The sequence below is a fragment of the Geotrypetes seraphini genome, chromosome 19, assembly GCF_902459505.1.
Source record: "Geotrypetes seraphini chromosome 19, aGeoSer1.1, whole genome shotgun sequence".
In the NCBI taxonomy this organism is placed as follows: Eukaryota; Metazoa; Chordata; class Amphibia; order Gymnophiona; family Dermophiidae; genus Geotrypetes; species Geotrypetes seraphini.
In genome coordinates this window covers 4,207,121-4,234,370 of record NC_047102.1, presented here as the reverse complement: position 1 = coordinate 4,234,370, position 27,250 = coordinate 4,207,121, and the positions used below count along the sequence as shown (strand labels likewise).

At 43.0% G+C, this 27,250-nt stretch overlaps 1 protein-coding gene across 2 annotated transcripts in view; it reads left to right on the top strand.

Annotated features, from left to right (window-relative positions):
* Positions 1-27,250, top strand: part of PRMT3 (protein arginine methyltransferase 3) — a 91,825-nt gene that overhangs the window by 48,385 nt on the left and 16,190 nt on the right. For both annotated transcript variants that reach the window (XM_033928475.1, XM_033928474.1), the window contains exons 10-14: positions 1,677-1,755; positions 8,948-9,135; positions 13,787-13,873; positions 25,754-25,804; positions 26,012-26,099. In XM_033928475.1, the coding sequence (XP_033784366.1) occupies positions 1,677-1,755; positions 8,948-9,135; positions 13,787-13,873; positions 25,754-25,804; positions 26,012-26,099 (493 nt within the window). The remainder of the gene's footprint in view (positions 1-1,676; positions 1,756-8,947; positions 9,136-13,786; positions 13,874-25,753; positions 25,805-26,011; positions 26,100-27,250) is intronic.

The following is a 27,250-nucleotide window of genomic DNA, read 5'->3' as shown; positions in this document are numbered from 1 at the left end:
GGTCTGATCCGGAGATCCGGAGTTTCTTTTCAACTGAAAGAGACTCGTCTCTTGTGCATTTATGCCACATAGGTATTTAAATGTCTCTCAAGAAAAATAATGTAATAACAAAAAATCCAATCTCAAAAAATATATCAATGTTATTACCCTAGTGGTGAAGATACCCACTGAAGCACATTTACTAATAGTGGAGAAAAAGCCTCAACTGCATTAAAAAATGCTTTCAATATCAGATGGCCACCCAGCGGGTTATAAGCCAGTCAAATTCTGTCTCATAGGCAAAAAACTCCACCAAGTACAAAATGCTGTTTTCAAAAATGGGTTAACCTACACCACTGTGCACAAGAAAACATCAGAAAAACAGCAAAAAGAACAGGAAAAATGATTCACTTATCTTCACTAGCTGGTATCCTTGCTCACAGACCATTGCAATCGGGCCCACAGCTGTCCACTATTAGTAAATGTGCTTCAGTGGGTATCTTCACCACTAGGCTAATAACATTGCTATATTTTTTGAGATTTAGATGTCTCTATCATATCTCTTCTCACTCACCTTTCTTCCCAAGAATATATATTGCCCAAAAATGGGGGTCTCAGTTTATATTGTTCCCTCCCTCGATGTCCTATTCCTATTATCCTCCCAGTGGTGTTCCCTGCCATCAGCATCCCCTCCCACACGAACCGTCAGTGTTTCCCCCCTCCCCCTTTCTCTTAAACAGGCATGACTCGTCCCCTCGATTAACCTTCCTCCCAGGCACAGCAGAAGGACCTTCAGGCCTACCTTGCTTCTCTGCTGGTCTAGTGGCACATTGGAGTGAGAGCAATTCTCAGTCGCTCCTGCCTATGCTTTCTTAATGTTGAAAATGGCTGCTGAGATTGAAACCTTGGCAGCCATTTTCTCTACTGAGAGAGCATGGGCAGGAGCAGCATCATTCCTGCCCCAATTCACCCCTAGACCACCAGGGAAGCAAAGTAGGCCTGGTGGTCCTTCCGCTGAGTCGGGGGAGAGAGGGAAGGAAGGAAATGATGTTGCTTCGTGAGAGTGTTGATGGTGGGAGAGGTCTGCCATTTCATTGGGGGGGGGGAGTTTACTGGCAGCAGGAGAACTCAGCTAGTGGGGTGGGGGTAATGGTTGATGGTGGCAGCGGCAGAGGAAGGATGCTGCTGGGAGGAAGGGTAGTAGGAATGTCAAACATCAAAGAGGATGGAAGGGGAGGATTGGTGGAATATAACCCGTTACCATTTTCCCCTAAAAAGGGGGCAAAAATGGTATCTTGGTTTATATTCAGATGAGTTTATATTCAAGTATATATGGTAGTACTTAAGGCCAGTTGGTGCCTGATGTAACAATTAAGCCCCCCTTTTATCAAACTGCATTAGGGGCTTTTATCGCTGGCTATGGCGGTGAAAGCTCCAATGCTCATAGAATTCCTATGAGCATCAGAACTTTAACTGCCATGGCTAGTAACATAAAACCCTAACACAGTTTGATAAAAGGGGGCCTAAGTTAGGAGTACGATTGACATTGTTCTATAATTTGGGTGCCAGTCGGAAATTTGGACATGCAACTTCATAGAATCTGAGGGTCAGTGTTTAACATTGTTTAGAAAAGGGCCTGTGAATTTGTGGTATGTGAAGACACCTTGTAACGCTGTGTTTTCCTGTTGTGCTTCCAGGGTTACTTCCTTCTTTTTGAATCGATGTTGGACTCTGTGATTTATGCCAAGCAGAAGTACCTGGCGGAGGGAGGCTCAGGTCTGTATGGACTCAAGTGTTGCAGCAAACAAATCTAATTCTGGAAAGCAGTGTGAACCTGGTGATTTAGGATATGCTCCGCATGGCTGAGAAAGTTCCCAGAAGAGAGAAAAGATGTTGCTATTAAAGAAAGCTTTGAGGCATTCATTTACAGTGTTCGAAATAGGACATTACACGGGGTAGACAGACCTGAGAATTAATGATGTTTTTAAGGGTACTTTGCATAAGAAATGGACCTAGGAAGTTTATAAATGATGTGTTACTGAATAAGCAGATGCACTTATATATCAAAATAATAAATTGCTCTAAACATGTAAGTCTATTGTTGCCCTTTCCAAAAATATTTAGTTAGAATACACTGCTATGTGATGTTAAATTCTTTATCCTGCTTAGATTCTTGCTTTGGAAAAATGCTTTTGTACCTTACTTTAAATTACAGAATGACATAGGGAAAGTATTTGTCCACGTCCCTATGGATTACCGTGGGAAACCATCCCGCGTCATTCTTTAGTGTCTATCTCAACCTCGGTCCTTCTACACCAGCATTCTTCAATGCAAGGCTTGAGGGTCAGTGGCTGGAAACCATCCTGTGTCATTCTTTAGTGTCCATCTCAACCTCAGTCCTTCTACACTAGCATTATTCAAAGCAAGGCTTGAGGGTCAGTGACTGGAAACCATCCCGTGTCATTCTTTAGTGTCCATCTCAACCTCAGTCCTTCTACACCAGCATTCTTCAATGCAAAGTTTGAGAGTCAGTGGCTGGAAACCATCCCGTGTCATTATTTATTGTCTATCTCAACTGCAGTCTTTCTACACCAGCATTCTTCAGTGCAAGGCTTGAGGGTCAGTTCCTTACAGTACAATTAGTTATTTCCACACATTCGCCAGTGGTGATCTTTGATCTGATTTGAATGTATTTGAAATGAATTGTTCCTGATTATGCTTTGAGTGGAGTCTGTCCTCTTCGCTTGGGGTTTACCTTCTTGTGACTTGTTTTTGGTACATGGAAAATGGAAAGTACGGGCCCCCTAATATTCAAAGAATTTATGGTCCCAACTTTGGAAAATTATGAAAATTACTATGGCTGAGCGCTTCTGACTTTAGTAGCATAAAAGATGGCAGGGGAGACTTAGGGCTTATAAATGTAGGCAAATTAATACAGGCCTAGATTTATAAGCATAACTTTTAAACTCCTAAATTAAGATGAAAACTTAGGCTATTAACCTCCCCCATTTCACAAAACCGTAGCGTGGTTTTTAGCGCCGGCCATGATGGTAACAGCTCCGATGCACATAAGAATTATGTGAGCATCGGTGCTGTTAACCACCGCGGGCGGTGCTAAAAAACGTGCTACAGTTTTGTAAAAAGGGGGAGGGAAGGGTAAGTTTGGCTAAAAATGGGGCCTAAATTTAGTAGCTCAGATTTCTTTTGAAAATTGGTCCCTGTAATTATAGGCTGTGTTGTCGCCTGCTCTATTTGATGAAGTGGAGCCTTTCCGTGTCCTGCTGAAAAGAGAAAGCAATATGGTGTTATTGACATCAGTTGTTCTGTTTAATTAAGTAGAAACCCCATGATGGTTTTCTTACTGGGAAGTGGTTGATGCATTTTAATGAGCTGAATGCTTCATGTCTGGAAACTGTCAAAGGACTTCATTCCCTGAATAGATTTTTTTTGTTTTTAGCTTGTTAAAGAATATCGAAAACATCTTTGTGGAATTTAAATCCCTATATGTGGCCTCCTTTCCCTAAGAGATCCCAGATGCCTGTCCCACACTTTCTTGAACTCAGGCACAGGCTTTGTCTCCACTTCCTCTGCCGGAAGACTGGTCTATGTATCTACCACCCTTTCTGTAAAAAAAAAAAAGGTATATCCTCGAGCCTATCACCTCTTAACTTCATTCCATGCCCTCTCATTCCGGAGCTTCCCTTCAACTGAAAGAGACTGGCCGCTTGTCATATCTCTCCTCTCCCACTCTTCCTGTAAAGTAAACCTATGAAATGAGTGGATAGTCTGTTGCTTGGGAGAAGAGCCAGGCTTTTCACCTGCTTCCTGGTATAGAGGTGGTCTTGAGTTAGGCAAAACACCACCTGGAGCGAGTTCCAGCATGTTATGGTTGTAAAGAGAAAAGCTCTCTGGTGAGTATCGCTTCATACACTTCTTTTGACAAGGCCAGGTAGTGATGCTGTCTGGGAGGACCTTAGAGGTGTTAAAGGTGAGTGGAGGGCTGACTTATTCTTTAAATATGCCACATCATTCTGAATTAGTTGGAGTTGGTGCAAACTGATTTTGGTTTAACCCATGTTCAGGGTTCATTACAGTAGACCAGTCGTGATATCACAGCATGGACCAGTGCACTCAGAGTTGTCTTTTTGATATATGGAGAGAGAGTTTGTAGATGCTGCAAGTGAACTAACAGGATCAAAGTGACAAGTCTAGTGGTATCCCAGAATTCCTGATCTGTGATTTTAGGGGGGTGTTCATACTTTCCAAATGGTGCTTTAAAGTCATCTACCTATCCATTTCTGATAGGAACCAACAGTGTGCCTCTTTTGCTCGGTTTCAAGCAGAATGTTGTTTTGCCCATTCCTGAGTTGCTGTTAAACAAGCAATCAGTTCATTCAAAGCTGTGGCTAGATCTGGTTCAGTGGTTGCACATCATCAGCATAGATATAGAGTTTTGTGTCCATCAACCGAAATAGCTCAGTCGGAGCTTGAGGTAGATATTTAAATAGGTGATGGTATGTATCCCTGTGGTACCCCACAGTTCAATGCTCAAGGTGATGATATGCTGTCGCTGAACAGAACTGATTTGTTGTCTGTGTGACAAATAGGATTTGAACCTTGTAAATACTGTGCCTCTGATGCATGTCTCTGCCTGCTTTGTAAGCGTGATAGATCCACAGTGTCGAAGGCTGCTGAGAAACCCAGCAACACTAGTATCAAGGTAAATCTCCTAAGAACATAAGAATTGCTGCTGCTGGGTCAGACCATGGTCCATCCTGCCCAGCAATCTGCTCACGTGGTGGCCCCTAGGTTAAGACCAGTGCTCCAAATGAGTCCAGTCTCACCAGTTTAGCATGAACTTGTCCAACTTTGTCTTGAAACCTTGGGGGTGTTTTCCCCTATAACAGACTCCAGAAGAGCATTCCAGTTTTCTACCACTCTCTGGGTGAAGAAGAACTTCCTTATGTTTGTACGGAATCTGTCCCCTTTCAACTTTAGAGAGTGCCCTCTCGTTCTGCCTACCTTGGAGAGGGTGAACAATCTGTCTTTATCTACCAAGTCTATTCCCTTCAGTATTTTGAATGTTTCAATCATGTCCCCTCTCAGTCTCCTCTTTTAAAGGCCCAGTTTTTCCAATCTCTCACTGTATGGCAACTCCTCCAGCCCCTTAACCATTTTAGTCACTCTTCTCTGGACCCTTTTGAGTAGTACCGTGTCCTCCTTCATGTAGAGCGATCAGTGCTGGATGCTACTCCAGGTGAAGGCGCACCATGGCCCGGTACAGCGGCATGATAACCTTCTCCGATCTGTTCTTGATCCTCTTCTTAATCATTCCTAGCATTCTGTGGAGATCATGAAGAAGGAACTGTCTCCATTCTTTACCGAGGACTGAAGCCAGACTGACATGGGTCTAGCTAGTTGTTTTCATCTAGTTCAGTTTCTCGCAAGCTTTTTCAAGTCGGGGAACACTAAACCTAGTGTCCTTGAGACACCCGGAAGGGTGCTGGCGTTGGCATGATAAGGTCGCACGCATGCGTGACATCCACGCACCGATGTCAGTGCATGTGCAAAGGCCCTTCAAATGGGCCTTGCGCCTAGAGAAGGACTTGCGCTGGAGAGAAGGTCCGGCAGAGAGAGGAGTTGCCGGCGTCGGGAGATTGCTTACGGGAGGCACGTCCTGTAGACAATCAGCCGGCACCAGCACCTCTCTTCTTCTCCAGTGTACCGCGGCACACCTGAAATCTCAAGAGGCACACAGTTTGCGATAGCCAGTCCAATTTCCTTCTCTGCTGTCTTTAGTCTATGCTCTTCCTCCTAAGATCCCTTCTCTCTCTGATTCCTGAATACTTGAGATCCCTACCTTAAAAAATGAATACAAGGTTGACAAAGTCTAAAAACAAGATTTTATAATGTAAAAAAAAAAAAAAATAAAATTTTCAGTTCATTTACTATGTAATGTGCTGCAGAATTGTCTGTTGCTTCAATATACCCCTACAGCTGTTGTAACACAGAAAAAAAGGTAACTTTAGCTGCTGCCTATTTGTACATTGTTCATCCACAAGGATATAATCTATTTCCTATTGCTGTATCTGTTCTTTAGATTATATATCATTTCATGCTCTCTTTCATTAGCCGAGGTTTCTAATGTCACTAGAAGGTAAGTGAATACAGGCAGTTCCCAGGTTAAGAATGAGTTTCGTTTTTAAAACCGTTTTAAAGTTGAATTTGCATGTAACTCAGATCTTGTTTCTCTTCACAAAGCTGAGGGCAGCAACTGATGCAGAAGCCTTCCCCTCTGCCCAGGGCTTTGTCGAGAGAAACAAGTGCGGCTGGAAGGGAGGAGGAGGTTGCTGGCCAGAACAGGTAAACACCGCAGGAGGGAGGCACAGAATGGAGGGACGGAGGGAGAGGGGCGCGTTGGGACACGGAAGGAAGAAGCAGGACCCCCGTTCATAACTACAAGTCCAGTGTAAGTCAGACATTCGTAATCTGGGGACTGACTTGTTCTAGGGTGACAAAATTACCTTAAATTATGAATGTTTGATGTGGGAATGGATAGTAGCCGATTGGTATTATCCCCCCCCCCACCAAGTTTCAAACTAGCATTTATCTGTCTTGACCAGATTGTAAGCTCTTTTGAGCAGGGATGATTTCTTCTGTATTTTGATGTATTGCGCTGTAGAAATGATTAGTAGTAGTAGTCTTTGACTTGAATGTAGACTGTTCTATAAGTTTTGCCAGGAAAGGGATCATTCAGTGTCAGTATTGTGCAACAGCTAAAAATCCCACGCCCTCCTCCCTGAAGGCTCAGTCTGCTGCCTCTGCAGTATACCTGGCTGACCAAAGAACAGAAACTACACTCGGGAAAAAAATTCTAGCCCACACTATCTAACCATGCTTGTGTAGATCAGACTCTGTTTCTGTCTCTGCAATGCTAATAATTGATTGTTATGTTACACAGTCGAATACAACTGTGGTAGACAAGGTCATGGCCCTGGAAGAAGACGGTGTGCAGTCTGAGCACAGCTGGCAGCATTGTCTGAAAATATTTTAAAAGGGTCTTGAACCTAAGAGACTGGGTGTTCACAGCTGTGAGGTCTGGTCTCTACACTACCCTCTGAGTCTGTTTCTGTGCCAAAGCAGCTGACATGATTACATACATGCTTCCATCAGCATTACCCTATTACCCTCTTATGTGCTGAAATCTGTGAGGTATAACCATGGGATAAAAGAGTCCTCCTCTTAACCCTGTTCTTCGTGTGAATTGTTACCAGTGACAAATGGCTCCTGTGCATTGAATCGAGAAGGACGCAGATGTCAAAGCTATGAATTAGTGAACGGCCTTCAAGGAGTGTTTTTCTGTGCAATCAGCAGTTTGTTAATTTTACCTATGAGAAGAGATAATCATTCAATTACAGCTTCAATAAGAGAAGAATAAAGTGACAAATGTGTCATTCATAGAAGGGAAAAGATTAACAATGATTCTGATCTGTGATGGTGTCGAAATTGTACTGCCTTCGCCAATAAAGGAAGCAATGTGGAATTGAAAGCGGCATGGACCCAGATTAGAGAAATTCATTCCCAAGGCTATAAAAAGAATTGGCTCTAGCGGCCTGGATGCGATTATAGTTGAGTAACAATTCCATGCAATAGTGTTGGTCATAAACTTCTGTTACCCTGTAATGTCTGTCCATGTTTTAGGAATGGGTGATGTAGGATAGAATGACCAATCAGAGGCAGGAAGCAGATTATATAAGTGAATCCCACATTGGGCTTTTGGATGAGGCATGGATATCAAGTGTTGAGAGATTGATAAATAAGGGCATGATTTACTGAATCTTTTCTCCTATCTAGTGTCTTATGAAAAATAGCTTGGAAAGTCGGACCATTGGTTTTCCTTTGAGAGTGTGCATTAAGAATTATTTGTAACTTGATTCTTTTCATCATGTCAATTGCTTAAAAATGTGTCGCCATTTTATCTGGATCTTTGAAATGAGGAAATTAAAGGGGAGATTTCATGGCATACCGCAGATGACTAAAAGGGACTAGGGGTGGAGTATAGGGGTTAAGAACATAAGAACTGCCACTGCTGGGTCAGACCAGTGGTCCATCGTGCCCAGCAGTCCACTCCCACGGCAGTCCTTAGGTCAAATACCAGTGCCCTAACAGACTAGCCTTACCTGCGTACGTTCTGGTTCAGCAGGAACTTGTCTAACTTGGTCTTGAATCCCTGGAGGGTGTTTTCCCCTGTAACAGCCTCCGGAAGAGCGTTCCAGTTTTCTACCACTGTCTGGGTGAAGAACTTCCTTACGTTTGTACGGAATTGATCCCCTTTTAACTTTAGAGAGTGCCCTCTCGTTATCTCTACCTTGGAGAGGGTGAACAACCTGTCTTTATCTACTAAATCTATTCCCTTCATTATCTTGAATGTTTCGATCATGTCCCCTCTCAGTCTCCTCTTTTCAAGGGAGAAGAGGCCCAGTTTCTCTAATCTCTCACTGTACGGCAACTCCTCCAGCCCCTTAACCATTTTAGTTGCTCTTCTCTGGACCCTTTTGAGTAGTACCGTGTCCTTCATGTATGGGTTGTAGATTTATACGGTAGATAAGTGGCAAAAATCAACGGTTTATATGGGTTATGCAAACTTCTAATGCCTGAACTACTGGAGGCTGGTCATCCAGAGATCACGGCATTAATTGCCTTTCGAGTAGAGGAGTTTGCTGCAGGATCTTTTTTGATTGAAGTGCTAATCAATTTTCTCTACACAACAAATGGAAATGCAGCAGATTGCTGTTAGTCAAAAACCAGTAATCAATTTTAAAAGTTGATAGTGCTGTCAAGAGAAAAATGATTGATGGAAATGAATGAGAGCTCTGTAGAAGAGTTTCAGAAACCGTAGTTTATAAAATTCTTTGCTTTGCTTTGCATATTTATAGTATGTCATCTGCATGTTTAATTGTCTTTTCAGTGTACCCGGACGCTTGCACCATTAGCTTAGTGGCTGTAAGTGACACCAAGACACATACTGAAAAACTAGACTTTTGGGACAACGTGTATGGTTTCAACATGTCCTGTATGAAGAAAGCAGTCCTTCCCGAAGCTGTGGTTGAGGTGTTGCATCCAGACACACTTGCTTCTCAGCCTTGTGTTGTGAAGGTGCTGTAAGTTGTTTTTTGTTTTTTTCTTTCTTTAGGATCTCTCTTCATTTTTTTTTCTGTTCCGATATGAGTGTGGTATGAAATACACATACTTGGTTATGATCCGTTCTTGCCATTTTCATGAACTGAATGTGTTGGAAGATATCACAACCCATTTTAGCACCCTGGGGTTGTGGGTTCAAATCCCACACTGCTCCTTGTGACCCTGGGCAAGTCACTTAATCCCCCATTGCCCATTGATAGAGTGTGATCCCACCGGGACAGACGGGGAAAATGCTTGAGTACCTGAATGTAAACCACTTTAAGTAGTATATAAATAATTTCTTTAGGCACTGCAATAGAATGAGAAGAGAGCATTGATGTTTTGGATTGAATGGTGCTGCATTAAATGGATGTTATCTGTTAGAAAATTAATACCACTGTACAGTTTAGAGTTGCATTCAGTACAAGAATGGTTAGCACCCCTGATAAATAGAAATAGCTGATTTGTTTTTTTGTTCATTTTATATCCAATCCTGCCCAACGAGCTCAGAACGGTTACAGGTAAACATACATCATGCATAGACAAATGGGTTAAATTTGCATATATACAGTATCAATTGAAAATCTTAGGTTTGCATGATAGAGTTAGCATACGTAGAGAGGATCAATTTCATCACAATGGCTAAAAGGGTGAGGGATAAGGAATAATGCTGGGAGACGCACTAAAGGATAGTCAGCGAGCTTTCAAATTGGGACTCGAAAAGACATGTCGCCCTCCCATCTTTTGTGCAGGGAGACACGTCTTTTTGAGTCCCGATTTGAAAGCTCATGTTCGGATTGGTCACACCCTAAGGCAGCTTTATGTGAAACGCTGCCACCGTTGGTGTTCCGACCGAGCTTCAAAGATAAGTTTGAGTTTATCTCAAACCATTTTGACCACTTTTTTGATAATTGTTTGCACTGCACTGCACAAAGGTTTTTTTTTGTGCCTATGGGGTTCTCCACCTGAAAACCTAAAGCCACTGCTGTGGCGGTGGGAGGGCTTTAGTCTGAGGCTTTTTCCTCCCGTTTTGGGTTTATCTGGCTTGTACTGTTAGTTTTGATCTTTCAACTGCACAATCCATGTGAATGTGTCTCTTCAACTAAATAACAAATTCAAAATTCAAAAGGAAATTATATAATAGGTATAAAGTCATTGGACTATGAGTCTGTATTGTTCTTTGTCGAAGAATTTTCTAATTTTGCGAAGGTTGCGCATGGTAAAGAATGCTTTTTGTGTGATTTTGTTGATATGCACCTGAAGAGTGCAACATCTGTCTACTGTTACTCCAAGGAGTTTGAGAGCGGGCTGTATAGGATATTTGGTGGTTTTTATTTCTAGTTCAGTTATAGAAGGGGTTTTGTCCTTTTCAAGCAGTAGAAATTTAGTTTTGTCTGGGTTGAGCTTCAGTTTGTGTTCTGTCATCCATTTTTCTACTGTTTCTAGAGTTTTTACCAGGTTATCTGTTGTAGTGGGGTCTTGTGAGTCAAAGGAGAGGAGTATGGTTATATCGTCTACATAGCTGAATGAGGTTACTTCGAGTTTGTCTAACAGGGTACCAAGGGAGGAAATGAAAAGATTGAAGAGCATGGGTGACAGTGGTGAACCTTGAGGTACTCCGCAGGGATTGGTCCAGGGTTCCGATATAAGATCCTTTGTTTTTGTTTATGTTCTTGTTTTGAGGAATCCTTGGAACCAGTTGTATACTCCGCCTGAGATCCCTATTGCTTCTAATATCTGAAGAAGTATAGTGTGGTCAACCAGGTCAAATGCGGCGGAGAGGTCGAGTTGAATTATCAGCATCCTTCTTCCTTTGCTAAGGTGCTGTCGGGCTATATCTAGAAGGGAAACTAGCAGTGTCTCAGTGCTGTGGTTGGATCTGAACCCTGATTGAGTTGGGTGGAGTAGGTTGTGGTCTTCAAGGTAGTTGGTGAGGTATTGGGCAACCAGACCTTCTATTAGTTTAACATATAATGGAATTGAGGCGATGGGTCGGTAGTTGGAGGGGGTGTCTATTGGTCCTTTGTGATCTTTCAGTATTGGGGTGATTATGATTTCTCCTAGATCTTGACTAAGGCTCTTAACAAATGCATCTCCTCTTCCTATAGGCTAAGGCTCTTTACACCTGCATTGTGAGGTCATAGAGCTTTATGGTTTTAGAAACATAGAAACATGATGGCAGAAAAAGGCCAAATGTTCCCTATATATGAGCCATCTGTTTGAGAATGACATTCTGAATTTGTTCTTCTCTTAAGTGCATGTGTTTACTTAACAACCTTATACTCATCAGCGCTCAGTTTGGAAAGTTCGCTGTAGTAGCTACAGTTTTTATTGATTTTGCTATTTTTTTCAGTTATGGCTAACAGTTGCTCTGTTTTATTTTATTTCCTTAGATAAGCAAGTGGAGGTTGTCTGCCACAGAGTTTTTTATTGGTCAGTGTTAATTGGATAGGAACAGCTTATCCTTGCTGTCGGTAGGAAGGCTGAAGAACATCTGGACAGTGGCTTGGATGTTCTGGTCTTTTGCCTTGGGCTGAAACTTAAGCAGCTTTTAGGGCACTGTGACCTTTGTTTAAGTCTCAGTTTAATTCCTCATATGAGGAAAGACTAAAGAGGTTAGGGCTCTTCAGCTTGGAAAAGGGACGGCTGAGGGAGATAGGATTGAAGTCTACAAAATCCTGAGTGAAGTAGAACAGGTATAAGTGGATCGATTTTTTACTCTGTCAAAAATTACAAAGACTAGGGGACACTCGATGAAGTTACAAGGAAATACTCTTAAAACCAATAGGAGGAAATATTTTTTTCACTCAGAAAATAGTTGAGTTCTGTAACGCATTGGCAGAGGATGTGGTAAGAGAGGTAACGTAGCTGGTTTTAAAGGTTTGGACAGGTTCCTTGAGGTAAAGTCCATAGTTTGCTATGGAGACAGACATGGGGGAAGCCACTGCTTGTCCTGGATTGCTACCAGTTGGGTTTTTGCCAGGTACTTATGACCTGGATTGACCATCGTGAAGACGGGATATTGGGCTAGATGAACCATTGGTCTGACCCAGGGGAAGGTGTGGTTCACTGGTAGAGCTGCTGCATCTGCACCCAGAGGTTGTGAGATCAAATCCTGGTGCTGCTCCTTGTGACCTTCGGTAAATCAATTAATCCTTCGGTGCCCACCACCTTGAATGCCAGTTTTCAAATGCCAAAGCCACAGTAAGGCTATTCTTATGTTCCTTTTGAAGACCTCTGAATATGGTGTGCTTATGAACTTCAGCTGTAAATAAATAAAAAGAAGTGATGGCACTTTTGAAACTTTCCATTGGGATTATTGATATTCCCATGAGGCTGAAAACTCCTTTTCTCAGTAGGCATAATACGGGTATAATATACCCATCTAAGTAACCCTGTGGGAGCAGTTGCAAAGCAGGTGCTATAATTTCATGCATTCTGGTTTGGCAAGAGAATCCTCATGTATACTTTGTGCCCCCTCCACCCCCCACCCTCTCATTGCCCCCTTTTTTGTGGGTAAAAATACTTTAATCCTCTCTGGCGAGGAATAATAAGCAGAACACACTTTTCCCATAGATAAACACACATTAATTATAGAACATTAGTTGCTATACTGGGACGGACTGAAGGTCTATCAAGCCCAGTATCCTGTTTCCAACAGTGGCCAACCCAGGTCCCAAGTACTTGGCAGAAACCCAAAGAGTAGCAACGTTCCAGAGCTGAGATTGTGATGTCATAATGCCTCATTCCACCAATGCCTAAGAGCCAACCTCAGCAGTGATGTCACAATGGCAGAAACCCAAAGAGTGGCAACGTTCCAGAGCTGAGATTGTGATGTCATAATGCCTCATTCCACCAATGCCTAAGAGCCAACCTCAGCAGTGATATCACAGTGGTTTGACTGTCCTCTACTTGGCTCACATAAGAATTGCCATACTGGGACAGACCAAAGGTCCATCAAGTCCAGTATCCTGTTTCTAACGGTGGCCAACCCAGGTCCCAAGTACCTAGCTAGATCCCAAGTAGTAAAACAGATTTTATGCTGCTTATCCTAGGAATAAGCAGTGGATCGGTAATATTCAGTAAAAAGCTGTTATCCCCCCATTACATTTTATGAAAGAGCTCCTGACTCTTCCACACGAGTCTCTCTTGCATTCTTATCCATTCTGACTTACAGGAGTGGGTTTATTGAGAATTTCCTCAATAGCTTATACTTAGAGAAAGATTTGAAATGGATTTATTTTGTAAAAGCCCCGCCCCCTTCTCTCTTTAGGGGAAATGGGTGGAGACAGAAGGGGGGTTGGGGATGGGCTGGATTTTATTTTAAAGTTCCTCTTGCTTTCCCTCCATACTTCTGCACCTTTTAAAATATGTGGGGAAAAACCTTTTGGCACCTGTGATAAGGCTGTTTTTGAAAGAGAAACTGTAAGGTGTTTGCTCTCCAAAACAGGCTCGTAGATCCACACGTATTGGGGAGTCATAGACTGCATGCTTTATTGGCCTTCTAGAATTTAGCCTCTTAGTGTCTGTTGGATGTAAGGATATTTTAAGAATTTTTAAAAATCACATTTTTATAACAATGTCTGTTTCTTTTTTTCTGAAATGTTTTGCATCTTTTTTCCGACAGCATATAGACTGCCTTACAGTAGCCATTCCAGATCTGGATTTTTCTTCGGATTTCGCCCTAATAACCACCAGGAGCTCTGTGTGTACGGTGAGTTGTTCTTCCATTTTAGGCAGGCCTTAGTTTGGCTTTTCTATACGTTTGTCATAACGCTGGATCCAACTTAGAGGAGGACTTCACCAGACGGCACATTGTTTGCATCTGAGGGGGTCGTGAAACTGCTTCGATTCAATAGATCATTATAGACCACCGTTCAAAATGTAGATTTTTAATGAGAAGAAAATGGTATATATGAACTTTGTAAGGAAGTATTGAAAAGCAAATATTCTATTTTGTAGAACCGGAGGACATGGAGTAAATCCCTACCATGTTATAGTCTTAGGATTGTTGGATCCTAAAGCAGAGGCTTGTGAGGATAAGAGCTCTTTGCTTCTGATTTTATTATTATTTTGCACATTGCTGCAACCTCACAAAATCTCAAAATGCCATGATTATAATGTGGGAAGGATGAGTTACAAAAAAACAAAACAAAACCATATATACTTTAAATATAAGCTGACCTGAATATTTATTTATTTAAAAATATATATGAATATAAAGCGGGATTTTTTGGCCAAAAAATTGGCCCATAAATGGGGGTCCTGGTTTATATTTGAGCCAACGCCCCCTTCCAGAATTATTTCCGGCCGCCACCGCCAGGCTCTGCATCCTGCCCCCCTCCCTGCCCTAGCCTCATACCTCATCTGCTGAACGCCGGTGGAGGTGCAGCGGGCAGGAGCGAACTTTCCGAGTTCCTGCCCCGCTGCTAACCGACTGCCGCGAGATCGTTTCTTCGGCCGCTGAGCAACACGAGCGGGAGCGCGATTTACAGACTTCATACAAAACATATTACAATAAAAACAATAACGGACAAAAAAAAAAGAACACCCAAGTTCCTCTGCTCTCACTTGACTGTTGGCACACCACTCACTGCGTCAAGTTGGGAAAGTGCTCAGAAACAAAACCGTTTTAAGTTTTTTTTCTAAACTGGCTTAAGGTCCAAAAACAGCTTATTCCAACAAATGGGGTCCTGCACAGAAAACATCATTATCTCGCTGTCGCCAAAATTCAGGCAAAAGCAGTGAAATAAAAAAGCCAACTGGATGCCCAATGGAGCCCTCAAAAAGAGGACATGCCCATGGAAACCTGGCCAGACTAGGTGGGCCCTGTTGCCCATCTCCCTCACTTCCTGTGCTGCTACTGAAGAGCCTCTTGAGAGGAGCTGTGAAATGTGAATAAAAAGAGAACATTCTATCAGCCTCAAGCTTTCACACAAATTCATTCTTTTTTTTTTTTTTTTTTACTATACTCCAGGCAACCATTTGCAGAACCAGTTCTTACAGTATGGCATAATGTCTGTAAGGTTTTATTTATTTATTTTTATTTCTGATGAATGCCGGCAAATACAACTCTTAGTATTTTGCAGTTTCTCATCTAAGGATTATTGATATTGCTGAAGAAAAATTTCCCCTGCCTCCGAGATTGAGGTTCTGCTTCCACTAGCGAGTGACGGTACATCCATCATCCCAGACTGCTTAACGGTGCAGCCGGCGGGTAATAAAGCAACATTACGTCGACTGAGCATTATAGCATGTATCTCTGAGGACACACAGCCAAGTCTTGCTCCTCCTGGCTTCTGCTGCGTACCAGAAAGACCAAAACCTCTAAATTCAGGAAAAATCTCTGGACATAATAGGGCTGACCCAACAGATATTATGCTTTTTATGGATTTCCACACAATCCCCCCAATTCTATGAATGGTGCCCAAAGTGGAATCTCCTGTTTGGGTGTATTGTGCCCAAAGTTCTGTATACAGTTAGGTGTGCAGTTATAGAACAGGGCCAGTTATGTGCATAATTAACTAATTGGCACCACATTGGCAGAAAATACCAATAATTAGCAGTAAGAAGTATGCGTAACAGACTTGTGCCTCCATTCTTTAAACAGCGTGCTTAACTCCTTGCATGCAAATGGACTAAATTATTATGTGACTCGTCTTATAGTTGCCACGGCGGCTCCTCTCACGATCGCTGCCTGCGTCCGAAGCCTTCTCCAACGCAGGTGCGGCTCATGAGAGGAGCCGCCGCAGCGACTTTAAACTTTTAAAATAAACTTCAAATGGTAGTGCCGTTTTTCGTTGATGGAGGTCTGCGCAAGCAGGGAGGCGGTGTGGGGCCGTTTAGGTGGTGCGAACTGGAGCAAGTCGTCTATCTGCAGACCGTCCTGGGCCGGCATCTGCCCTCCTCCTGGCAGCCGACAACGTAGTAAGCGTTCATGCGCATGCGACAGATCAGGGATCAGGGAAGCATGGGGTATGAGTGCGCATGCGCGCTTAGCATTTTATTATATTAGATTGCACTGTAATTAAAAGTATTTTGGAACTGTACTGTCTTTGAACTATTGTGAATGTTTTAATTGTTAACCACTTAGGGCTCCTTTTACGAAAGCCACGTTAGCGGTTTAACACGCGTAATAGCGCACGCTAATTTGCCAGCCGCGCTAGCCGCTGCCGCCTCCTCTTGAGCAGGCGGTAGTTTTTCGGCTAGCGCGGGAGTTAGCGCGCGCTAAAAAGGTGCGTGTGATAAAGCCGCTGACGCGGTTTCATAAAAGGAGCCCTTAGTTATAGGTCAGGGGTCTCAAAGTCCCTCCTTGGGGGCCGCAATCCAGTCGGGTTTTCAGAATTTCCCCAATGAATATGCATGAGATCTATTAGCATACCATGAAAGCAGTGCATGTAAATAGATCTCATGCATATTCATTGGGGAAATCCTGAAAACCCGACTGGATTGCGGCCCACGAGGAGGGACTTTGAGAGCCTTATTATAGGTGGTCTACAAATTTTAGAAATAAACAAAACAAAGGCAATAGGGGTGTTAACGGGAGAGAGGCATGGGCAACCAAAGCAGATACTTTATTATGGGGAAGGGGAGGGCATTTGAGAGAGAATAAATCTGTAGGTAGTTGTGAGGAAAGATGATACCAGCTAGATTTGGACTGAAATGGAAATGCAGAAAAGCCGGAGGAACCTGCTGGCTCAAAAGGACTTTATACAAAGTGGATCACAACAAACACATACATAATAATAAACCACAGCAGCAGACACACAATGAAATAGTCGCACACAGTAAGTAAAACATGTAAGAGACCAGCATTCAAATATACAACAGGACGCTTACAAAATAAATATCATTTTAGTAATCTTTTAAAATTGCTCAAGTTTTGCTGCTGGCGTATATACAATGGGCTCTCATTCCATTCTCGAGGGCCTATATAGGAAAACATACTTGCCCTAGTTACTTTCAGCTTAAGTATTGGAATATGCAGATGAGCATGATTCCAGAGCGGAACAGACGGCAGAATACTATCCACTTGGCTCTTAGGTGCTAATTTTTTTTGTTTTGTTTACACCACAGCGCCAGTGTGGGGTTGGAGAGGGAAAGGTGGGTGGGGTGGGTGGAAAGGCTGCAAAATAAACCCATCAGGATGTTTGGGAAAAAAATAAAATAAAGCACCCAATTGGGCCGGAAAATCAAATCGATTTAATAGGCCAAATGGAATCGAAATTTTTTCCCTGAATCAGGCAGCACTAAGTGTCCAGAGTGTCCTCTGACACTCTCCAATCTTCCTTCCTGTGTGAGGGAGTCTGCCCTGTCTGCGTCCAGCATCACTAGCAGCATCAGCAAGCTCAGGGGACAACTCAACCGGCAGTAACAACCCCCCCTCCTCCATGGCCCCCCTCCAACCGCCCCTTACCTTATTCAGAAGACTGGCAGGAGGGATGCCCACTCCCTCCTGCCAGCAGGCCCACGTCTTCAAAATGGTGGGCTTTCTTCTTCCCAGTGCATTGTGGGATGCACTGGGAAAGGCCTAAGGCCCTGATTTGCTCAGGACCCAAATATCCCCTCAGATGTGGTCTGTGGGGGGTGTCTTGAGTTGGGGGTCCACTGCACCACAGGGCTTTGTTTTGGTGAAAGAGGACCTTTGTGGGAGGGGGGTTGGTGTTTTGTGGGGTTTAGAGGATCCTGGCATGAGGGGAGGGAGTGAGCTTCCCTCCTGCCTATTTTCTTTTTAAAGAAGGACAGGGGTGTGAAGGGGCTTGTAACATTGGGGGGGGGTGTCATTTTTTTTTTTCCTGCTGTCCCTGCTGGCCAATCAGCTGAGCCGGCAGGGCCACCCCCCTGAAAGCTGCCAATCGTCGGCTTTGGGGCTTTCCCTGCTGGTTCAGCTGAAAGCAGCTGAGCCAGCAGGAGAAACCCCAAAGCCGCCGCCAGCTTCAGGGAGACCTTTAGCTCAGTTGATCGGGGCAGGGAGAACAGCTTGACAGGAGGGAGGGGCTGTGCCTAGCATTAGCTCTTTTGAGCAAGCGCCAGCCACAGTTCCTCCCCATTTTACTGATGATTCTCCACACGAAAGGCATGCATATAATTGGCATGTTATTGTGCTGAGCATCGCTAGTGAAAGAAAAATTGCTTCCGCCGTGGTATTTTTACCAGTGTCAGAGTTTTGCATCCATGGAGGAAAGTAGGGGAAGAGTTGTGGTCCAGAGAACTTCTTAGCATTTTTAACTGATGAGTTTTGATTTGAAAAATCTTATGTAGGCAGCACGGCTATGGATGTGATAAAGAGATGAACATAAGCCCAGGAAGGAAAGAAACACTTTTTTTGCCGAAGATGGTATTTTTCTCTTGTAGGGGGAGAGTTTAATGCTAGGTACTGTGTTTCCGTTTCTGTGCAGCATTGTCTAAAGCCGAGTAGAAATCAGTTTGACAGAGAGTCCCCTGGGAAACATATGTCAGTTCATGTTTATTACTTTTGAGAAGAGTCACCAGGGTGTGAAGGGAAGTGTGTTAGCCTGGGAGAAACAACTACCGCTCCCACCACCATCTCCAAAACCCGGAAGAAAATGTGGGTAAAGGACGAGTTGTGACTAAACCATTTAGATTTTTCAATTTAGAAAATTCATTCCGTCAGGTAATGGTAACGCCATGATAACCTTTTCGATTAGGTTCACAGCAAATTCAGCTTTTCCTTTGTATTCTGCAGCTCTAAACACCAGTAAATCATCTTTCTTTTTCTCCCCTTTTATTTTCTCCAGAATGTAGTATTGTGTAATGTATGTATAATCCACTAATGGACTTCTGCATTGCTTCACTGTTAAATAACACGACTTGTCTTAATAAAATAACCAGGCTGAGCAGATTGCACAAAGCATGTATTGAAATTCCTTTAAAGACAGTGACAAAAATAGCGTTACCATTGTGTTTTTTCAGAAACGTAGTAACCCTGCTGCATAGATCATCATCACACCGTATTCATGCTTGGATGAACTCCATCAAAAGCACATCATTTGCCTAGTTTCTGGGGCCAGCTGCCTAATTATATCTGTTATAGCCACACAGGGTTTTAACACGATACCAGCGAAGGACAAAATGACGGATTGCTCTTATATAAATGGTAGTGATGATGATGATAAGTTTTAATTTTCCTTTATGTGAGTGAATTGGTGAGGTTGGTCTGCCTGCTTCTCCTAAGGCTCCAAGCGTGGCTGAACCTGTGGTTATGGCTTTTATATGGCATTCTATTTTAAAAGTAGGACATGCATCGCTACAAGAGATTATGTTCAAGAAGATTTTGAGGGGAAAGATGTAAATTCTTTGTGTCCTTTTTTTGAGGAGTTGCTTCTTTTCAGGATACCAGATTGAGAGACATGTTATCTTGGATTTTGTGGCATACTGTGATTGTGCTGTGGATAAAAGTTAAATTTTAAACGTCTCGTCCTTGAGGCTTTGATCTCCTAATACAGGGGCAGGCAATTCCGGTCCTCGAGAGCCAGAGCCAGGTCAGGTTTTCAGGATATCCACAATAAATATGAATGAGATAGATTTGCATCTCAAGGAGGCAATGCATGCTAATCCATCTCATGCATATTCATTGTGGAGATCCTGAAAACCTGTCCTGGCTCCAGCTCTCGAGGACTGGAATTGCCTACCTCTGTCCTGATAGAATAGTGAATCGCAAATTGTGTGCTGCGGTGAGATTCTGGGTGTGCTGCAGGGATCGTAGGACATACGAGTGTCTCTTCCGGTGTTGGCGCCTCTCCTCTCTGCCCCCACATGAACCTCGTCTCGTTTTCCCTGAGCTCGAGGCCTCTGAGCATGTGATGACATTGTGCATAAACGTGCAACATCATGTCGACATCCACGACACGGCCCCAAGCTCAGGGGAAATGCAACAAGGTTTGTGGGGGGCAGGGCGGGGTCGTGGGTGTGCCAGAGAAAAACATTTGCTCCGTTAATGTTTGAAGCAAAAAAAAAAGTTTGAGGGACACTGTAATAGTACAATAGGATATGCCATATTTGACAAACCTCATTTAGCGCAGGGTGGAGAGGGTGCTAATTCATGGAACTGCTTGAAAAGAAAATAAACTGTTTTCCAGAGGAGGTCGTGGAGGAAAATAACTGACAGAATCCGAGACCACCAGGGATAAGCTCAGTTGATCTTAGCTACGAGGAATTGGAGATAACATAAGGTCGGTGACGGGTTAGTAATCTGGGAGTTGGTAATCTGGGAGCGTATTTTAGTTGTCAGGTGCCAAAATCTTATCTATGTCTGCAAACCATGGGTTTTATTTTGGATTGCACAATTTCCCAGATGGTAAAATATTCACAGCAAATGTGAGTTACCATATTGGCCCCTGAAGCAGTTTTGTCTTCAATGTACCGAGTGTGGTACAGATGTGGCAGTTACCAAAATATTTCCAAATGTGTTTTTGCAGAGTAGGTATTAGCACTTTTCTTAGCAAATTCCCGACATGGATCAAGGTCTAGAAGCTGATTTAGTCGGTAGATAGCAATCGCGTTACTCGATGCATGTATCAAACACCATTTTGCTGTTTGCTGTGACAGTAGGATTTAATTGGTTTGTTATCTTGATTTTATAGATTTACTCAGCTGCAGCAGCTTCTAGTGTTTAACATATTTAGTCAATGTAGTTAAATTTACTTGGTATTTGTTTAATCTGAAAAGATAATTACTTAGAAAAAAAAGCAGAGCTCTACGGCCATAGAGGCTTAGAACTCTTTAGACTTGTTTCTTGGTCTGGGGCAGGCTCGCTCACTCTTGAACTCTTGGTGCTCCAAGACTAGTGTATGAATGAGCCTCTATGAGAAACTCAAGATCTCCATAACTCATAGTTAAAGGAGTTTTAGATGTGCTGCTGAGTTAGTGATCAGATGGTGAAGCTCTTAGAGGAATCATTACAGTCTCTTGGCAAAAACTTCATTCTGGAGCCTTGTTCTTTCTAGTGTTCATCTTGACAAGCTGCAATTCAAGCTAGTCAACCAAGTCTGTTAGATTGCAAAGTAACATGCCGAGGTGTCTTTGTAATGTGTTGTGTGCGGTGGGCAGCCTTTGTTTGAAAAACACACCTTTGATGCATTTTGCTTTAATGCGTTATAAGGCCACTTGGTTCTGTACGTGCAGATTTAACTGATCGTACCTTAATAGAGCTGGAAGAAACTTGGATTCTGCACATTTGCAGAAGAGAGGAGTGTGATCATTTAACCAGCTGCTTGCCATCATTTTTGGACTGAATGAAAGATATCTGAGCTATGCAAAGCAAGTACTTTATGCTACAGTTAATTTCGTGTGCCATTATCACTGTTTATCAATTCACATTTTATGGATTCTTGATGGGTGCGCTGTTTGCCAGGAAAAGTAGCATCACAAGACAGAAAATGCCACCAAAAACACAGGGGGAAATATTAGGATAAACACATCCTTTAACACCCGACATGGCCATGTTTCACCCCAAGGCTGCATCAGGGGCAAACAGCTGACACGCAAACATGACCTATGTCTTTCAAAATGGTGCCGCAACCAATGCTAGGAACGTCAATCATTTGTTAGGTAAATATCACAGAGATGTGATGTCTGCTGTCCATGGTGCTAAAACAGCATTCTAAGGCATAAGATCATTAATGCCTTTGTGAGTGAGACTTGAGTTACCCTTGCCCTTAAAGAAAACAATGGTGCACGCTATGTTGAAAAAACAAATAACATTTAAACATTCTGGACTCCTGTGTTAAGTCCACTGCAACATCCAAAAAACTGGGGGGAAAAAGAGAACACAGAATAAATGCACCCACATAATTCAGCATAATCAAGTCATGCAGCATGGGTCTTAATCAGTCATAGGTCTCTCAAAAAACTCCACAAACAGCATATAAATCAGGTTTGTTCATATGCGCAACCACATCTTCTTAAACCCAGGAATACATAGGACTAAATTAATCCAGCACAAAAAAGCAGATCAACACAAGAAGGGCAAAAAATCAGCAAACAAAACCAAAAACCTAAGTTCAGCAGCCAGACTGGCTGGGGGGTTTTTGCCCTTATTTTGAACTGCTCTTTTGGATGTTGCAGTGGACCTAGCACAGCAGTCCAAACTGTTTAAATGTTATTTTGAGTTTCTGATTTATATACAGTTCTTGTGATTTTCATTGGGGAAAAAAAAACAAATATGCATGATTATAATAGCCGCACTGTGGCTCACTAGTTGAGCTGCTGCTTCTGCACCCAGAGGTAGTGAGATATAATCCTAGTGTTGCTCCTTGTGACCTTGGGCAAGTCACTTAATCCTATTTAGATGAGTGGAAGCAGAAGTTGTGTTTCAAGCATGCAACATCTGATTAGTTTCCCCTTGATAGAGGGGCTCTGAGGGATCTGCGCTCTCTGCTATAAACATTTAGCTGCTGCCTATGTTTTGCTCTAAGAGAGAAGTATATGCAGATGACATTATATATAGTGGGTCCTCCAACCTGATTGGCTGGGGCTATATATAAAGACAAACTGTAGACCTCTCAGCACACCCTGAAGAAAGCCATAGCTTGATGGCTGAAACATCAGTTCTACCTACCTAGATGTAGTGAGACCCAGACAACTGCAAAAATCATGGTACCCCTTTGTTTTCTCAGGCTTACTTTTGTTCTGTGTCTGTCTTGCTGTGTTTTAGAAATCCGGGTTTTCCCAGACATCTGGTAACCCTAATCCAGCCCATAATGTCTTTCCTAATCCTATAGCTAATTTTTTTTCTCCATTTGTGAAAATATGTAACTTTCCTTATGGTTTCTTTTCCTTTCTTCTTCTTCTCTGCTTTCCATCGAATCTCTCTCCCTTTATTTATTAATATTTAGTGACTAGTATTTTAGCCCGTTACATTAACGGGTGCAAGAATATATGTCTGTCTGTCTTTATTTCTGTCTCTCTCTCTGTCCCGCTGTCTTTCTTTCTGTCTTTCTCCCTCCCTGGCTCCCTTTGTCTGTATGTCTTTCTGTCTCTCTCCCTGCCCCTGTCCCTGTGTCTTTCTTCCTATCTCCTTCCCTACTTCCCTGTGCAGCAGCCGCAGCATTACCTCTCCCTCCATTTCCCTGTGCATCAGCATTTTTTCCCTCAGTCTAGCTTCTCCTGCCCCTCCTACACTCACTACTTTTACTGACTGGCTATCCACTAAAACTCCCCATAGGCAGGCTCTTAAGTAAACGTCCCAGAAGAACATTTCTGAGACAGGCATCAAAGGGGAGAATACTCACAGAGGTAGGCTCCTGAGTAAGGGAGCGTCAGCTCACTGAGGCAGGCAGGCTTTCAGGATTGCCTCTGCTCCCTCAGTCTGCAGTTTCCTTCCTGCCTGGGCTTGCCAGCTCCTCAATGAGGCTACGGCATGGGTGCTCTTTTCCTTACAGCTGCATCTCCAGGCTCGTCCCCTTCTCTCATCCAGCCAGCTGCTCCCCTCCTGTCCGCCGGCAAGACTGCGAGAGAGGAGCCTGCACGGACCGAACAGCCCGAGCCCCGACCAGTGTAACTCTCACGATCGCTGCCTTCTCCGACGCAGGAGCGGCTCATGAGAGGAGCCGCTGCAGCGTCTTTTAAGTTAAAAAGAAACTTCGGCCCGCTTGTAGATCAGGGGTTTCTCGGGCTGACTGCCATCCGCTGCTGGTGGTTCCATGCTCGCCCGCAATGGCCTGCAGTAGCCAGCAGCCGACAGCCGCCATGGTCTGCAGCCGCCGACAGCCACCACGGCCTACAGTCGCCGCGGCCGACATCCACCTCGGGGGAAGAGAGAAAGAGAGAGAGATTCGCACACATGCGCACTCCTACCTGCAGTGCCCTACAGCGCACGGAAAATGGGAGCACGCAGGTGGGAGTGCGCATGCGCGGTTTAGGGTTTTATTATATTAGATTGTGAACAGCTTAGATGAATTTATCAGCGAGTAAATATATCAAATGTTAAACTGGAAACTTTGAAACTGGGGCCTCAGGAGGTTTTGTTGTATAATCCTTAAATGTCTGATCATCTAGATTCACACAAAAATACGACAACAGTAGCAGTAAAATCCTCAACAACATAACTTTCTATCTAAGAAATGAGAATTGCATAACCTAGATTTGAGGGTAAAATGGCAAGAGTCTCTTTTAAAATGATATCCCTGAGCACTCTTGTGTATGGGTACCTTTTTTTTTTTTCAGGATTAAAAGTAATTAGTTTCACCTCAGTGAATTGAGCGAGTCAGTGATTTTACAAGCTTTAGCCCAGTGGCAGTAGGAGGAAGATGCACCGTTCTGAAATGAATATATTGTATTCAGGGTAGAAAAAAGCAAATTGTGAAATTCCTCTTAAGTCTCAAACATCCATAGAAAATATGGTACATTTTGCAGCTTTTGTCTTTAGCACAACATGGAATAATCCCAGATATAAAAGGGCCCCATGTTTTTGGAAAAAGTCAAATTTAGATGTGATAGAAATGATTGGTTTGGAATGCTAAGGTAAAATTAGAACCAATAACTTCTTATTGTTCATCCTCCAGAAAAAAGGCCTCACTTCTGATGGGTCTGATGTCTTTCTAGGAGTGCATCGTTTTCTGATTTGGAAGGACACCTGTGCACTCATTCGGATGGGCACATTCGGTTGATAGAACGTAGCCACTGCAACCAACTGTCTCTCTTGCTCATTGAGACTTAATGCCACACATATTGACCTCTGCTTCATCGCCCTTTATAGTTTATAAATCTTTCCTTTTGGCTAAGTCTTAATAATAATATTGTAATTTATAGCTAAAGAGTCACATGCTCAAGAAATTGTAAGGTTTTGTGATTAAGATAATCATACCGAGTGCCTCAAAATAGTACCTGGCGGGCCACGAGTTTGAGACCACTGGTTTACAGGAATCTTTCTTATTTTCCAGCTAATTATGGGTTCATTTGAGGGTAGGAATAATCTGTGCTTTTTGGTGCCTTTTCCAGTTAGTCAAATGTATACAGTACATTGTGCAATTGGGAAGTTCTCATCGGAGAAAAGGCATCAAAATAGAGGGGAGGATCCAAGACGGGGAAGAGGAAGGGTGAAAGACCATGAGGAGAAGTAGTCTATAAAGTGATGTCAACATTTATGCACCAGTTAAATGTGTAAATGATTAGAATATGGGCTTCTAGGCATACATGGTCATGTAAATGTAAAAATCTGCCTAAGTGCATATTTTACAGGAAGGTGTGCACACGGATGGTGTCTGGGTGGGGCATAAAATTAAAGGTATGATTTATAGAAAATTAAGTTATTCATCTTATCTCGTGCATTTATGAGATAGGTGCAAGCTCAGTGTCTGTCATAAGTGCTCCCACCTAAAATATAGACATGTATTTTACTCATTAGGCTGCTGTGCCCAGAGAGTCACTTGGAGGGATGGACATTTTGCCCAGAAGAGTTGAGGGAGGGGTAGAGATTCAGAAGAATCTGTTGAACTCAATGATATGGTTAACTATCAAGACTGTCTGCAAATCACTCTAACGTCAACATTTTACGCAGAATGTAAAGAGTAGGTAAATCCTGGAAGGTTTTTAGTTAATTGAATTAAATTTGTATCTTTATATATTCTCTTAGGCGATCGCTGGATACTTTGATGTGATTTTTGAGAAGAACTGCTCCAGCAGGGTGAGTTCTTGGTGCTGTACATAATCACATTAATTGTATAGGATATATTGTATTTATTTCAGTTTGTTGCCCCTAGGTGTTTTTAGATTAAGTAGATTTTGTGAGGGTAAGCAGTTAAAGTGTGTGTGTTTCGGGTGACAGGTTAATGTAGCGTGATATTAAAAATCTTGCATTTCATCACAGATTTTTGAACTCTTGTCATTGCAGGTTGTCTTTTCTACGGGTCCCCAGTGTATTAAAACACACTGGAAACAAACAGTCTTTCTGCTGGAGAAACCAATTGCTGTTACAGTCGGTATGTTGCTTTCTATTTTTTTTTCAAGATTCATTTTATCTGATTGGATAACAAAACCATATGAAGGAAAAGGTGACTTGTTTATGGTACTGTTCAGCTTTCAAACTGAGCTACATAATGGATGAGAGAGAGCCCTGCACTGTAGGTATGGGCTTGAGGGGCATATTTGAGAGCCTGTTGATCTCAATTTGGGGTGCCAGGGTCCAAGTAATACAAGTTATAGGCTGTAATTTGGATCTTGAAGCTAAAGCCTGAGCATAAGAACATAAGAATTGCCTTACTGGGTCAGACCAATGGTCATATGAACATAAGAATTGCCGCCGCTGGGTCAGACCAGTGGTCATCGTGCCCAGCAGTCCGCTCAAGCGGTGGTCTTTAGGTCAAAGACCAGTGCCCTAACTGAGATCAACTCTATCTGCGTACGTTCCGGTTCAGCAGGAACTCATCTAACTTTGTCTTGAATCCCTGGAGGTTGTTTTCCCCTATAAGAGCCTCCGGAAGAGCGTTCCAGATTTCTACCACTCTCTGGGAAAGGTTGTGCTGCTCTTATTTCCCCAATTACAGAAGAGTGGAGGTCCTTTGAGGCACAGTGGCGATATTACTTCCACCCTTGGATGTCACTTCATCTACGAGATGAATTGGGTCTATTGAGTATCACGTGCTGGAAGCTAATGGCATGTCTGAAGCCTGGTACCATCTCAGCCTCTCTTAGTAGCTTACGTTTCAGAGGAGCATGTGCTAACACTAGTCATTATTCACTGGTAGTCGGCAGCTTTTAAGCCATTGGCTGAATTAAGTCCAAATAGCTCTGAGCCATGTCAGGACTCTGGCATTGAATATTCCGTTAAGTTTGGTCACCTGGAAGTTGACTTGGCACCAATCAATGTCCAGAGCAGGGCCTGATTAGCTCAGCAGAGAAAGTTGCTTAACCGGTTGGTGAACTGAATATTACTAGTAACCGGTTAAGTGTTGGTTCTGCCTTGTACGAGCCCAGCACTAACCAGACAGTACTGTGGCAGCCAGAGGTGGTAATCGGCAGTACCACCTGCGCGGTTGCTATTGAATATTGGTGGATGGCCAGTTCAGAAGAGCCTCTCGGTTCTAAAGACAAACGATTCCATTCCTATGGAACGAAACACGTTTCCTTAATT